This window comes from Paramisgurnus dabryanus, chromosome 21 (genome assembly GCF_030506205.2).
Source record: "Paramisgurnus dabryanus chromosome 21, PD_genome_1.1, whole genome shotgun sequence".
NCBI classification, from domain to species: Eukaryota; Metazoa; Chordata; class Actinopteri; order Cypriniformes; family Cobitidae; genus Paramisgurnus; species Paramisgurnus dabryanus.
The window spans coordinates 20,979,455-20,995,808 of record NC_133357.1 but is presented as its reverse complement, the minus strand read 5'-3'; the positions used below and the strand labels follow the sequence as shown (position 1 = coordinate 20,995,808).

General features: G+C 38.6%; 1 protein-coding gene across 3 annotated transcripts in view; it reads left to right on the top strand.

Annotated features, from left to right (window-relative positions):
* plxnb1a (plexin b1a) overlaps nt 1-16,354 on the top strand; it is a 115,445-nt gene that overhangs the window by 86,981 nt on the left and 12,110 nt on the right. Inside the window, exons 10-24 of one of the 3 annotated variants that reach the window (XM_073812953.1) lie at nt 2,485-2,593; nt 3,145-3,849; nt 5,434-5,568; nt 6,376-6,498; nt 6,600-6,693; nt 9,001-9,167; nt 10,379-10,530; nt 10,735-10,840; nt 13,524-13,660; nt 13,951-14,127; nt 14,333-14,561; nt 15,079-15,321; nt 15,608-15,784; nt 15,868-16,016; nt 16,103-16,203. In XM_073812953.1, the coding sequence (XP_073669054.1) occupies nt 2,485-2,593; nt 3,145-3,849; nt 5,434-5,568; nt 6,376-6,498; nt 6,600-6,693; nt 9,001-9,167; nt 10,379-10,530; nt 10,735-10,840; nt 13,524-13,660; nt 13,951-14,127; nt 14,333-14,561; nt 15,079-15,321; nt 15,608-15,784; nt 15,868-16,016; nt 16,103-16,203 (2,804 nt within the window). The remainder of the gene's footprint in view (nt 1-2,484; nt 2,594-3,144; nt 3,850-5,433; nt 5,569-6,375; nt 6,499-6,599; nt 6,694-9,000; nt 9,168-10,378; nt 10,531-10,734; nt 10,841-13,523; nt 13,661-13,950; nt 14,128-14,332; nt 14,562-15,078; nt 15,322-15,607; nt 15,785-15,867; nt 16,017-16,102; nt 16,204-16,354) is intronic. The other 2 variants (XM_065286223.2, XM_073812954.1) reach the window with 2 other exon arrangements.

The window sequence follows — 16,354 nt, the reverse complement described above, 5'->3', positions numbered from 1 at the left end:
ATACTATACCGTACTATACTGCTTTATATACTAAACCATATTTTACTATTTTATGCCTTGCTTAACTATACCTTGTTGTACTATACTGTGTTATATACTAAACCATATCATACTTTTTATGCCAAACTATACTATATCTTGCTATATTATACTGTTTTATATACTAAGCCATATTGTACTATTTTATGTCATGCTATACTAAACAATACTATACCTTGCTGTACTATACAGTGTTATATACTAAAACATTTTACGCTACTCTATACTATATCATACTATATACTAAACAATGCTATACTATACTGTCTTATATACTAAGCCATATTGTACTATTTTATGCCATACTATACCTTGCTGTACTATAGTGTTACATGTACTTAACTATACTATTTTACGCCACGCTATACTGTACCATACTATATACTATACTATACCTTGCTAGTCGTATCATACTATTTTACACCATGCTATACTTTACTATGCTATACCAAACTATACTATACTATACATTGCTATACTATACTGCTTTATATACTAAACCATATCATACTATTTTATGCCATACTATACCTTGCTGTACTATAGTGTTATATGTACTTAACTATATTATACAATTTTACGCTACGCTATACTATACCATCCTATATACTAAACAATTCTACACTATACCTTGCTATACTATAGTGTCTTATATACTAAGCCATATTGTACTGTTTTATGCCATGCTATACTAAACAATACTATACCTTGCTGTACTATAGTGTGTTATATGCTAAACCATATTATACGGTTTTACGCCACACCACACTATACCATATACTGTTATATATACTAAACAATACTATACTATCCCTTGCTGTACTATACTATGTTATATACTAAACCATATTATGCTATTTTATGCCACGCTATACTATACCATACTATATACTAAACAATTCTATACTATATCTTGCTATATTATACTGTCTTATATACTAAGCCATATCATACTATTTTATGCCATGCTATACTAAACAATACTATACTTTGCTGTACTATAGTGTGTTATATACTAAACCATATTATACTGTTTTACACCACACTATACTATACCATACTGTATACTAAACAATACTATACTATGCCTTGCTGTACTATACTGTCTTATATACTAAGTCATATCATACTATTTTATTCCATGCTATACTATACTTTACCATGCTATACCAAATAATACTATACTGTGCACTTCTATACTCTACTGTGTTACATACTAAATCATATTATACTATTTTACACCCTGCTACAATACTATACCATGCTAGATACTAAACAATACCATAATACACCATTTTTATAATGTACTTCAGCATGCTATAGTATGCACTGTACTTTGCATGTACTACACTTTACTATATTGCCCTACAAACCCAAAGGGCAGTAACTACGCATTTGGTCAAAATTGATTTAAGGGTTAAAATGGACTTTGTGAGATCTGTTGTGTCTTGTGACAAAGTCTCCTGGTTCAATTTTGTCCCATTTCAGAGAAAGTGTGGCCCAAAATTGCAGTAACATGTTTGACTGGCTGGTCTAAAAAAATTTAAGGGCATTTTTCTCGGTTTCAGAGTTTGTGTAGTTACTGCACTTAGCCTTTGTAGGGCAGTATACTGCTCTATGCTACATCATACTTTATTGTATACACAATTCCATACTATACTTTGCTACCCTATACTATAGTATACAACAATATGGCATGCTGTACCACATTATGCTGTCTTTTACTATTTTGCAGTGGTACTGTAGCAATACACCATACTCCACTAAACTTTATGTGGCACGTGCTATTGTAGCAATACACTGTACTGTGCTAAGCTCTATACAGCATTATTCTTTATGGTATGCCTTTTGGATTTTTTATATTTGTATACTGCTACAATATATCAAACTTAATATACAGGGAAGCGTTTTGTTGATTTATTCATGTACTGTATTTCATCTTGGTGTTGCTAATTGAGTAAAATCTTGACAAAATCATTTAGCGCCCAAAAGCAGTAGTATTAAAACATCCATCAGTAAGAGGCCGTCATTGGTTTAAGTGTGTCCCGGAGGCGTGAGAGGGGCAGGACAGCTGTCTCTATCTTCAGACCTCAGTAACATGCATCTTAACAGCTGTGTCCTGCATTCCACCGTCCCGCGATCCTCCGCACAGATCATCCTCCTTTACCCACAAACCCCTGCAGACAGGCACTGACTGGGCGGCTCTCCCTCACACTGGTTTGATTTGTGATGTGGGAAAGCTGTAAACTCAGCTCTCTGCCGTTTGATGAGTTTAGGGGAGCCGTGTGTAATTCTAGAGCTCAGCTATTTTGGATGCAGGGTTGTTTTTCTGTCTTCACTCCACTGCTTCCAGCTTAATTGGGTGTAGATGGATCTCATTTATCCAATCAGTGCTCTTGAGGATCAAAGATCTAAACTGTCTTTTCTTTGCCTCTTTTTTTTTAGGTGTAGTGGTTGTGTAAGCAGCCACTGGCAGTGTAACTGGTGCATCCACCAGCACATCTGCACTCACAGGTCCATGTGTGACCGCGGTGTGATCATCTATAACCAGCATGTAAGATGGAAGTTTTAAAAATAAATGAAGTTAAATGTGCTGTGAGGTGGCGTCCAAAAGTCCAAGATCACTAGTCACAGTGCGTCTGTTTTGCATTTTTGTAATTTAATACGGTGATTTCCTGTTCCTGTTGTTCAATTGGTAAAGAATTGCATTAGCAGAGCAAAGGTCATGGGTTTGATTCCCAGGGAGCATATACTGATAAAATGTATAGCTTGAATGCACTGTAAGTCACTTTGGATAAAAGCATCTGCCAAATGCATGAATGTAATTAAAGTATAATCGTTTCACTAAGAAAATAAAATTTTGATCATTTAAATTTATGCTTTTCATGTGATCTCAGATTTTTGGACCTCACTCTGTTTTTGTGTTTCATTATTGCTTTAAATAGTCATTTTTGGTTTGCTTGCTTGTGCTTTTTATGATTTCTTATATATTAACGTCAGCATTATTGTTTATAGTTTTAAGTTTGCATTCGTTTATTTCAGTTGCTATTTATTTCATTTATCCTTTCGTTTTCTTCCCCCCTCCTCTGTCCGTCCAAACACAAGTTTACACTCCCCACATCTACTCCTCGAATGGTTAAAGAGGTTGATACGAACACGGTTACAACCTCGACACCCTCTACGACAACCCTTCCGACCACAACGCTCCCGACCACAACCCTCCCGACCACTGAGGTTGCCATAACAACCGAAGCTGTTGTAACAACAACCACCCCTACCATGACCCCTCCCACTACTCCAGAGCCGACCGCCGCCCCCACCACGCCTTTGGAAACCACAACTCCGCTTACCGACCCGCCCACTACCCCCAACCACGCAACAACTGCTTCATCCGCTACCACGGCAGAGTCGATCGATACGACCACAGGGGCTCAAACACTGTCGCCAAACGTCTCTTGGGTTGAGGACAGGGTGCAGGTAGGTGTGGTGTCGACCTCGACCCCCCGACTGCACGAAGGGCTTACGGTTGATGCGTTGGATGAAGACGCTGTCGAATTGACCCTACCCACTTTGAGAGCCGGAGAAGTGGTGACGATAGGGATGTTGGGTGAAGTACTGCCCACGTCTGCTTCTGAAGTGGTGACCCTGTCGCAGGCAGAATTGGATATAGATGCCCTAATAGACACAGGTGTCTCTGTGTCATCCGCTAACGCCCCCTCTGGTGATGGTGAGGCGGGCCTTGATTCGTCCGATTTCCCCATTTCTTCAGACATGGACTACCAGTCCGACTCGGCTGACCTTTTTCTCTTGGTGAGTGTGGTTTCTCGGATGAGCTCTGCTCACAGGTAGTTCTGCAGAAGCCTGGAAGATGAATGTAGTTATTGCGTGAATTACAAATTAATTAATTAATATTTAAGATACTAATATTTTAAGATTAAACATGATATTTTAATTCTCAAATGCATATCTCGGGTCTTTAAAGACCCAGAATATCATTAGTGCATCATTTTAATTTTGTATATTTTTGGCATCTGTTTAATGACAAATAAAATGTAAAAATGTAACGACATAAGCTTTATTTAAGCATTTTATAACTGTTAAAGGATCACTCCGTTTAAAAAAGTACTTATTTTCCAGCTCCCCTAGAGTTAAACATTTGATTTTTACCGTTTTGGAATCCATTCAGCTGATCTCCGGGTCTGCCGGTACCACTTTTAGCATAGCTTAGCATTATCCATTGAATCTGATTAGACCATTAGCATCACGCTTAAAAATAACCAAATAGTTTCGATATTGACCATGCCTCAGCAAGCGTAGTGATATTACACACTGCCCGTAAATAGTCCCCTTGGTTACTTTCAGTAGCAGGGGACTAGTTTCAGGCAGTGCGTAATATCTTTGTGCCGGCTGCAGCCATGTCACATCAGCAAAGTCCTTGATTATTACGCCAGAATGAGAATATAGTTCCTAGCCATATCTGCCTAGAAAATCGCAACTTTTAATTTTCCGTCGATCTTAGTACACAATGTAACTACAGTCAAGTTTTAAATAGGAAAAATATCGAAACTTTGGTTATTTTTAAGTGCGATGCTAATGGTCTAATCAGACTCAATGGATAATGCTAAGCTATGCTAAAAGTGGTACCGTCAGACCTGGAGATCAGCTGAATGGATTACAAAATGGTAAAAATCAAATATTTAACTCTAGGGGAGCTGAAAAATAAGCATATTTTTCAAAAAAATTGAGTGTCCCTTTAAGTATCAGGACAGTTTTATACAAGTGAGGAAGTATAGATATGGGTATTTGATATGAATTCCCAGTCGCTAAAGACGCATATAAAGTCGCAATTCGTAACTTTTGCCTCTTTTTAGAGTAATTTTCTTAGAATTGATGTAATCACATAAAAAGTTCAGAGAGTTATATTGCCCATAAGATCCAACTTCGCCAAGCAACTTATAAACCATTATAAACCAAGCGTATCATTGCAAACACTGATTTTTTTATGTATTTACTCAACAACTGATTTTAGTTTTTTTTTTACTGAAAAAGTTACGGATTGCAGCTTTTGAACTGAAGCTTCACATTTTTTCTTTTAAACCGACTAGGATGCCTTTCTATTGTTATTACTATCTAACACAAATCTTGTTTTTGTTATTACAAACTTGAGGAACGAGTCTGAATTATTACATATTAATCGATGGTCCGTCACAAAAACTATTGAACCTAAAACGTTAATGTTACCCTGCTTCATTTCCCCATTTGTATTTTTGTTCTTGTTGCTTTTCATCGCATTGCATTGTGTTGTGTTGTCGTTTAGCTAAGCATGTATAAAGTGCATTCACATTCAGTATGCCGTTTGTTACGTTGTGAATAAAGTGTGCTGTCTGTGATCAGGGAGAAGAGAGCTTAACAATAAGCGGAGGTGCTCACGCATGCCCGTGTTTGGAGAGCGTTCAGGGCAGCTCGCTTCTTCCTGTCAACGTTGCAAGCAAGATTACTCTAGCCGGTCGCAACCTACACCTTTACCAGGTAATGCATCACACAGAGGCCTGTTGGGACATGAATTAGGTCTCGCTCAGCCAGACCTTTGACTGTGGCAACTGTGGACCGCCCACTTTGACAGGAAGTACTCTCTGTCAATAGGCATTGTGGCAGTGTGATAACATGTAGCCACTCGACTTTCCCAGCAGACTGATATAAACATGCACCTTTGACTTTCAAATAGCTCTGCAGGCAGCCAATCAGATTGAAGCGGGCTGAGTCATTCACACAAATATAAAAATTATTTTATAATTTACACACCCTCATGCAATCTCAAATGTCTATGACTTGCATTTTTCATTTGAACACAGATACTTTTATATTACATTGCTGTTATTTTATCTATGTCATACTGTATGTGGGTGTCAACATGGCGCCAAAAAGCACATCCTTCATTAAAGTAATCCAAAGGACTGCAGTTTTGTCTTTTAGAGAAAAAAACGATCTATGCGTCACTTATCCATACCAAAGTAAACATCAGCACACTAAGTTTAAATATGGTGGCACGTCGAGTCTTATTGTTTCTTGCGTCTCTTGACTAGACGTCATTGTGCATGTTTCATCATGAGACACACAAGAACCAATGAACTCAACATTATGGCATGAGAGCGAGTAAATTATTTGGGAATTTGTATATTTGGGTGAACTATTCCTATAAACAACTCCATTGCCATTTTAGGTATTAAAACCATCTGACGCTGAGGCTTGATTATTAAGTTTGTTACTTATTTGTTTGATAAACATTTGGGTGTAAGTACAGATAGAGATCTCAATGGTTGTGTTTGTTTCTTTAAGGATAAAGATCTGGATTACCAGTGTGTGCTAATGATTGAGGGCCAAACCGTGGTGGTGGACGCTTTTGTGGAAGTCGATGATGCACAGCCATCTCTCTTCTTCATCACCTGCCAGCAACACAAGGTCTGTTAGCATGACCGGAAAGTTTTTGTATTACATATAACATCTACAATAAGGTTCAAAAACTATTTTTATGCACTACTAAGAAATATGCTTTTTCACAGTACTCCTATTCGGCTGACATGGAGGAATACATGTCCACGGTTTCCGTAAGGAGAAGAGACTCTTTTCAGATCGACTACCCGGAAAAACTGCATGGTACGTCAGAACTTGTTTATTACTTGTTTTACACAGGGGCCTATTTTCAGCCTCAGGTTAACACAGTGGTCTTCACAATTTTTTTCATGAGAGCCACACTGATAGGTCAGGGTCAATAGGAGAGCCGCCTTTACCGCAAAGTATCAAAAGTTACATTGAGTTATAAATAGCATGTCTGCTTATCAATCTGTCAATCTGTTGCAATGCAATAAATACATGGGCAAATCAATCATTTACTTTTCAAAATTGTAACAGAAACAATATGATTTCCCTTAATGACAAAAACAGGATTTTAATGCTAAGCATTCTTATAATATGCTTATGCAGTGCCCCCAAACCACCAGGGGGCCACCTTTCTTGTAATTTCATGCTGCGCTGCACAGAACGGTTGGCGAGTGACAGAAAAAGCGAATGCCTGCATGATCATATCACTGTATTATTTACTGCCATGCGAGCCACAAATTAAAGCTTGCCGAACCGCGCAATGAAGAACACTGGGTTAACAGGTTACAGCATTCACATTGACACACTAAGGGGGCGTATACACCAAAAACGCCAGGCGGAAACCAACTGTGGGTGCTTGCTAGCCCTGTTTCAGCTAAGCACTTTGGTTGCTTTGATACTTTGTGATTGGATGACTGAGTGAAAAGTGACATTAGCTAGGTTTTCATCACACTGATTTTATGTGCATTTTGAAGTATCGCATTAGAAACTATTGATGTAAGCGAATAAAATATCCCTTTAATTCGCAAAAAAGTTTTTATGCTAGCTTGAGGTGGTTTTTATAAAAAATAGTAAATGTGAGTAATGGGAGATGGAAACGCATTTGCCGAATAAATTCTGACGTAGTGAACATTAAACCAACGTGACTGAACGTCTAGCTTTATCAGTTGACGTTGTTTTTCCATATGGGGCTTGACGTCTTTGAGGCTGTTTACACTTGGCATTAACATGCGTTTTCGTCGATCGGATCACAAGTGGACGACGTTAATGCCAGGTGTAAACGGTGTTCAAAAAGTTTTGAACGCGTCCACTTTCGACCACTTTCAACCACATCCAGAGGTAGTCGAAACCACTTTCGCTCGGATCGCTTTGGAGTTGCGGAACGCAAATGTGGTTGAATGTGTTCGAACAGGCACACGCGACCGCCTTCTCTCCGCCCATTTATCTTATCTGAGGTATTAAACACAAGTTTTACGTCTTTTTTTGACTTCTGGCGGGAACATACGGTGAACATCGCTATTTTTAGCCTTTCATTGATAAAACTACTGCGGGTGTTTTCCGTAGTTTGGTTTTGAAAGCGTGAAAGTTGCGTGATCCTATTTCATCAATTGCGCTGAAAATTCAGAGAAAGCTCCAACATATAAACGTACAAAACACTGTGCAGCACTGTGTTTACTTGCTAAACAAGCAGCGGACTCCGACATAATATTAGTTCGCGTCCATATAAACTCATAATTACTCCCGCTCGTGTTTGAATGACAGCAGAGAGACTCGCCCATCGTCTCACAGACCGTCCCCTCACAGTATTCAGGACAGAAGCGGTCAAAAGTGGACAAAAGAGACGGATTTAAATAACAGGTGTAAACGTAATGTGTCTCTCTCGTCCACTTGTGATCCGATCGATGAAACGCATCTTAATACCAAGTGTAAACAGCCCCCCCCCCGTAATACCCTTGCTGCTAGTACCTGCATTAAACATTCTTCATTTCTTTTTCTGTGCACAGCATTCAGTTTGCCAATTATAAGCTGCACTGCTAGTAAATTTATAACTTGTCCAATCGTAACTAAATGCAGTCATGTCACCATTTTTAAAGTGTGCCTTGTTTTATTTATTGTTACCAATACCGGTTACCAACTTTGTTACCAATACCGGTATCATTCGCTCAAACAACCTGATGGAAACGCACCAAATTCGCATTTGTTAGGGTTTTTTTTGCGAATTTTCTAAAGGTACGTTTACATTTCAAAGAAAAACCCCGCTATTGATGAGTTTTCACCACAAAACTTTAGATTTCTCAACTCTGAGCCCAGCGTTTTATGCGAATAAAACGCCGAGCGCCAACACTCAACACGGACAAAACCCACCACCTGCGTGCGTTTTTGAAAAGCGTGACGCTTCCCTTAGAAACAATTGATAACATACACACCGGCCGCAGGCGAACACAGCATGTACAGTTTTGTATGCAAGAGAAAATGCAGGCAGAAAAATATTTGGTGTTTTTAAAGCAATGCAAAATATAAAGTGAACAACTTGAGAACAGATATTTGGGCAAAGTTACCTGAAATGTGGTTTGTTTTCCTCAGTACAACTGTATAACTGCTCGGTGGGCCGCTCCGACTGCAGCCGATGTCACACGGCCAATCGGCAGTATGAATGCGTGTGGTGTGAGGGCTCTCGTTCCAGCTGCGTCTTCAAGAGTTCCTGCTCTGACCACATCCAGCAGACCTGTCCTGCTCCTCACATACACATGGTGAGGGTGTATGCCTACATGCCTGCTCAACTTGTGTGAACTTTTGTTTGAAGGGTTTAAGAAAATATTTTAAGTGTCAGATTAAATGGTCCCTAGCTGTCACTGGGCCGTACCCTTTAAAAAAAAGGTACAGTTTTGCACCCAAAGAGTTCATATTAATACCTCAGAGGTACATATTGCTACCAGATGTATACATATCTGTACCTGAATGGTACATATTAGGACATTTTACAAAGGGTTTTGCCCCAGTGACAGCTTGGGACAATTTTTCTGACAATGTATAAGCTTTGTGCTTTACAAACAAGTGCAGCTCCTAGTTTGCGTTGTCGGGAACTTGTCTTTCTTGTAAGCCAAAATTATACTTTTATTTTTTGATCTATCAAAGTTAGTTAGCAGTATGTCCAGCTTGTTTGTTTCCTTACAAAAAGAGGGTTTGATGTTTTATACTGTCAGCCTTCAATTGAGATGAAAAAAAACTATTCACATGGCTTGTGTGCTTTTTCCTTTGAACTCTTTTGAAGCCACCTGATAGCTTTGAGTCAAGAACAGACTGATATTTAAGTCTTATTCACTGACAAATTATTTCTTATTAAATTACTGAAGCATTATAATTTGAGCTATGGCTTTAAGGTATTAAAACTGCCCGAGTAAATGTTATAACAACACTGCAATACATGTTACATTGTACATTTTGTTTAAACCACCTCTTTCTTTTAACATAATATACATTACTGTGCTCATGACCCAGTGTACCTAGATTTAAAGGGCAAGGAGCGGCTCTTGATCTTTTAATGTTGTCTTATCCCGAGGCTGTTGGCTTAAATGTCTCTTTGATAGTTGTTTTATCTACTTGAAGAATAAATGAGGGAATATAACATTACATATTTCAGATTTGGTGACCTAGATAACTGTAGCCCAACATCTTATTTTCTTGCAATGACCTAAGCTTTCAGTTTACCCACATTTTTAGATTTGTTCCACCTTATTTAAAACCTTTGTATAGTTGTCCCTTAACAATGGCTGTCAATGGCTCTGCTTAATCTCTTTCTGGAAAGCAAGAATAAATAAATTTACAACTATTCAATATATAAAAAACCATTTCCTGGACATGTGAGTACTTCAAAGTCACCATCATGCTACTGATGTTTCAATGTGGGTGTTTGAACCAATGTTTAAGGAACAATCTTAACTTTAATTTTGTTTTATTGTAGATTACGCCTCTTTCTGGTCCAGTGGAGGGCGGTACAGTGGTCACAATCTTTGGATCTAATCTGGGTCAGAGAGCAGAAGACATCAAGCACTCCGTCACCATAGCAGGGGTCCCTTGCAGAGTCATAGCCGACAGATACGAGGTCTCCTCAAGGTATATCAAGCTTCATTACCATATGAGAACAGTACTGGTATAAACTGATCTCTCAAGATGATGTTATTGAGTTGATATGCTGTTTATTACAAGCAATAGCTAATGGCATTGTATTAATGGCTTCAGGCAGTTCACTTGTAGATTGTGGTGAAGAGTATTGACCCATGCACCAATTAATGAGAGGTCTCTTTGTGTTCTTGTTAGCATTGTTTGTGAGACCACAGCGAGCGGAAGGGAAACAAGCGGCCATGTCTCCGTGGAGGTTAAAGGCGGAGGAATCGGGCAATCTGCCCAGCGATTCAGTTACCAGGTAACCGTTAATCCAACAGGCTGAAAATGAGATATAAGCGGTTTAGGAAGAATAACCGTAATGCAAGGAATGCCGTTAATATTAACATGAAGAGGTCCATTTTTAATCAAGGGTTTATACTAGAGATGCACCGATGTCCACAGATTATTCAGACGGATATCTGCAAATACTGATAGTTTGGTGGTTATATTAACTTATACCACGGGGCTGTTGAATGCATTATTTTGATTGATTGAGAAATGTTCCATGAGTGTTGATTATTTTTCAATAACCGCACATCTAATCTTTAAAATGTCTTACAGTCTTGTTCAAAATAATAGCAGTACAATGTGACTAACCAGAATAATCAAGGTTTTTAGTATATTTTTTTATTGCTACGTGGCAAACAAGTTAGCAGTAGGTTCAGTAGATTCTCAGAAAACAAATGAGACCCAGCATTCATGATATGCAGGCTGTGCAATTGGGCAATTAGTTGAATTAGTTGAAAGGGGTGTGTTCAAAAAAATAGCAGTGTGGCATTCAATCACTGAGGTCATCAATTTTGTGAAGAAACAGGTGTGAATCAGGTGGCCCCTATTTAAGGATGAAGCCAACACTTGTTGAACATGCATTTGAAAGCTGAGGAAAATGGGTCGTTCAAGACATTGTTCAGAAGAACAGCGTACTTTGATTAAAAAGTTGATTGGAGAGGGGAAAACCTATAAAGAGGTGCAAAAAATGATAGGCTGTTCAGCTAAAATGATCTCCAATGCCTTAAAATGGAGAGCAAAACCAGAGAGACGTGGAAGAAAACGGAAGACAACCATCAAAATGGATAGAAGAATAACCAGAATGGCAAAGGCTCAGCCAATGATCACCTCCAGGATGATCAAAGACAGTCTGGAGTTACCTGTAAGTACTGTGACAGTTAGAAGACGTCTGTGTGAAGCTAATCTATTTTTAAGAATCCCCGCAAAGTCCCTCTGTTAAAAAAAGGCATGTGCAGAAGAGGTTACAATTTGCCAAAGAACACATCAACTGGCCTAAAGAGAAATGGAGGAACATTTTGTGGACTGATGAGAGTAAAATTGTTCTTTTTGGGTCCAAGGGCCACAGGCAGTTTGTGAGACGACCCCCAAACTCTGAATTCAAGCCACGGTACACAGTGAAGACAGTGAAGCATGGAGGTGCAAGCATCATGATATGGGCATGTTTCTCCTACTATGGTGTTGGGCCCTTTTTATCGCATACCAGGGATCATGGATCAGTTTGCATATGTTAAAATACTTGAAGAGGTCATGTTGCCCTATGCTGAAGAGGACATGCCCTTGAAATGGTTGTTTCAACAAGACCCAAAACACACTAGTAAACGGGCAAAGTCTTGGTTCCAAACCAACAAAATTAATGTTATGGAGTGGCCAGCCCAATCTCCAGACCTTAATCCAATTGAGAACTTGTGGGGTGATATCAAAAATGCTGTTTCTGAAGCAAAACCAAGAAATGTGAATGAATTGTTAAAGAATCATGTAGTGGAATACAAGCTGAGAGGTGCCACAAGTTGGTTGACTCCATGCCACACAGATGTCAAGCAGTTTTAAAAAACTGTGGTCATACAACTAAATATTAGTTTAGTGATTCACAGGATTGCTAAATCCCAGAAAAAATTTTTTTGTACAAAATAGTTTTGAGTTTGTACAGTCAAAGGTAGACACTGCTATTTTTTTGAACACACCCCTTTCAACTAATTGCCCAAATGCACAGCCTTAAGAGCGTGCATATCATGAATGCTGGGTCTTGTTTGTTTTTTGAGAATCTACTGAACCTACTGGTAACTTGTTTGCCACGTAGCAATAAAAAATATACTAAAAACCTTGATTATTCTGGTTAGTCACATTGTACTGTTATTATTTTGAACAAGACTGTATAAATAGGCACCAGACCAATATTTTTGGTAACCGTGGTATAAGCAAAATAATTGACTCTGGTCCTTTGAATTATTCGAAATTATGCACACCTGTGGTGTAACGGTCCACCTTGGATGTGCATTATTTTCTTTTAAATTCAACGTCCCGTTGTCAATCATTCCTTATTTAATTCTGAAGAAAAAATGTCAATGTTATTCACCATTAATATTGAACATTAATCTAGCGATTTTTCTTTACATTTTCAATACACAGAGCTTAAATTCATTTAATTTTCCTGTTCTTGTTTTTAATGACAGGATATATCGGCCATGACTATTGGCTGTTTTTATACTATCGGAAGATAATGTTAAAATTGCTTTTATCAACCAATACCGATTATTGGCCAGTATATCGGTACATCTCTAGTTTATACGTGTAAATATCCAAAAATGAGTAAATGTGAGTAAAAATGTTTTATTAATAGGATGGGGTTTATTGGAAAGTAAAACAAAAATACTAGTTAAGAACACTATTTTGGTTACACTTTATTTTATGGTGTTACAATTGCAGTATAATAACTGTAATTTGTAGTAATTGTAGTATAATAACTGGTTACAATAATTGGTTTAGAGTTAGTTGCATGTAATTCTGAATAATTTACTGTTTATTACTATAGTAATTACATGCAACTTGTATCAAAGATAATGTCAAATCAAACATTTTTGTAGCACATTTTCAGATCTCTGTATGATGAATATTTTGTGTAATATTTCTGTGTGTGTTGTGTTTCTAAACCCAAGGACCCAGTGTTATTGGATGTGTCTCCTCTGAAAGGCCCAATGTCAGGCGGCACATCGCTCACCATCACAGGACGAAACCTTCTAACGGGCCATCCCAGCGAGATGGGCGTCCTGATTGGTGGAGTCCCATGTCACATGTGAGTGACTGTGTCCTCTACTGCATTCCAGCTAGACAGAAGTCATCGCTTAATTTCATTATGATATCATCTCAACCACACACAGCTGCTGTTATCTACAGCTGATTCTGTCATAAATAATCCCCTGTCCTTCTGGGAAATATTTCTGGATCAGTGAAAAACTATGCGTTTTTGTACCAAAAGTACTTCTGATTCCATGGAATGTATTATAATCTGTGACTGTCGTGTTTGGTTACTCTTTTAAGATTTATCAATATGTGTTTTAATAAAGCCTGGGTTTGTGTGTGTAGTTATTCTGAGCAGCACAACGATCGGGTTGAATGTGTGACTGGAGGCAATAACCGAACTGGAGAAAGTGCCGTTACCGTGCGATTTGGTAAAGCACAGCGCCATCTGTCGAAAGTCTATTATCACTACACACCAGATCCTAATGTGACCAATGCTGTTCCATCTAAAAGCTTTCTCAGGTAAGTAATATAATAATTGTAAAAAAACTGTAAAAAAAAAAAGTTTTTTGCAATATAGTCATTTTTATGTGATATAATGGTTTATTACATTAAATTATCCTACATAATGTACAGATATATAACCTTGATAGGTTTCATAGGCAGGGTCACGTTTATTTTATCATATATCTCACATGCTGAATTAATTTATCTGTGTTAATGTCAGCGGGGGTCGTATCATTCGAGTGTCCGGCCAGCATCTGGATGTGGTACAGGAGCCGCGTATCCGTGTGACCCTGACCCCTATAGAGCCCCAGACTCAAAGGAAGAGGAGGAGCGTGTTGGCAAGCGAGAATAAAGTACACTACGGTCCTCTTAAAAGAAGGCGTCGGATAGTCCCTGAACTGGACTGTCGTGATAGTCTTTGTGTCATCAAACAGGTAGAGTTCACACAAGTGAGTCCATACTTGTGCCTTCTAATAAACTATTACACATGTTTACATCCGCAATATATGTAATATATAAGAAGCATGGGTATATTTTTGTAGCATTAGCCAAAAATACATTGTCTGAGTCAAAATGATCATTTTTTATGTCAAAAATCAATAGGATATCAAGAAAAGATCATGTTCCATGAAGATATTATGTACATTTCCTACCATATACAGTACTGTGCAAGTCTTAGGCCACCACCGCCAGACTTGTTGTTTTAGAAGTTTTAATGTCCATCCATATTTATTGTTCAATCTATTTTATTAAGATACAAACAGAAATTTTTTAAAATATTTTTATTTTTTTGCACCCTTAGATTGCAGAGTTTCAAATAGTTGTATCTCGGCCAAATATTGTATCCTTATAATCCTTAAATCAATGGAAAGCTTATGACTGGTTTTGTGGTCACATATGTTCACATCCAAATGTGAAAGTCTTGTTATATGGCTCTTAACTGGTTCATGTTCTGGTCTTTGTCAGGTTGAAGAGCAGTGCACAGTGAACAGTTCCACTTTGATCCTGTGTCCCACTCCAGAAGTGGGGCCCGAGGCCCTTCGTGCCGCAGTTAGCGTCCACTTCCTCTTTGATAACCTCCATTTTGAATTTGAGGCGGTCAACGGTGGCCCCTTCAGCTATGAGCCGAACCCTGTTCTTCGCGACCTCAATCAACACGATCCCAGCAAACCTTTCCGCCACAAACCCGGCAGCATCATCTCTGTGGAGGTTAGAGTTCAATGCATATCTATCATCTCTTATTCGTGGGTTAATTAATCATGTGCAAGTTATTTATGTCCCAGAACCATTCCCATCAGATAATGTGCTTTCCCAAACAAGGTTCCAATCTGATTGACTGGTTTTATGTTATTTTATGGGTAAACAGGCTTGGTCTGATGGAAAACAAAAAACTTTTGAATCAAGATATTCAGAAAATGTTTGTGAACCTTTTATAATGCTAGCATAGTACAAATTCCTTAATCTTTAAACTTATAATCTTTAACATTTGATTCAGGGGGAGAACCTGGACCTGGCCATATCTAAGGAAGAGGTGGTGGCCCTTGTTGGAGATGGAGAGTGCACAGTCAAGACTTTAACCAGGAATCATTTGTACTGCGAGCCGCCAGCACAACAGCCACCGGTGCCAGCGTCCAAGAAACGAGATTCCAATGACGCACTCCCAGAATTCACTGTATGCCAACTTGTAACTAAACCCTTTGTTGTTTTAGTGCTTCCCAGTGATGTGGTATAAAGAAGTGTTTTGTGTGTGAATAGGTGAAGATGGGAAATCTCAACTTCTCTTTGGGTCGCCTGCAGTATGATTCACAGGGTCAGGCCACCTTCCCTCTGGAAGCTCAAGTTGGAGTCGGGGTGGGAGCCTTTATTGTGGCTCTTATTGTGCTGGTTATCGTCCTCATATACAGGTATCTAAAGTCTTATGTTTTTTGCAAATCTTGCAGACTTAGCATCTATTGCAGTGATATTATATAAGTTTGTGTGTGTTTAACAGGAGGAAAAGCAAGCAAGCGTTACGAGACTATAAGAAAGTTCAAATCCAGCTGGAGAATTTGGAGACCAGTGTCAGAGATCGCTGTAAAAAGGAATTCACAGGTCAGGCACTGCCACATAAACATTTCCATTGCATTCATGCATTTGGCAGACGCCAAAAGCAAATTACAGTTAATTGATAAGTATGTGTGTTTCCTTGGGATTCAAACCAATGACCTTTGAGCTGCTTATGCAGTGCTCTACCAGTATAGAA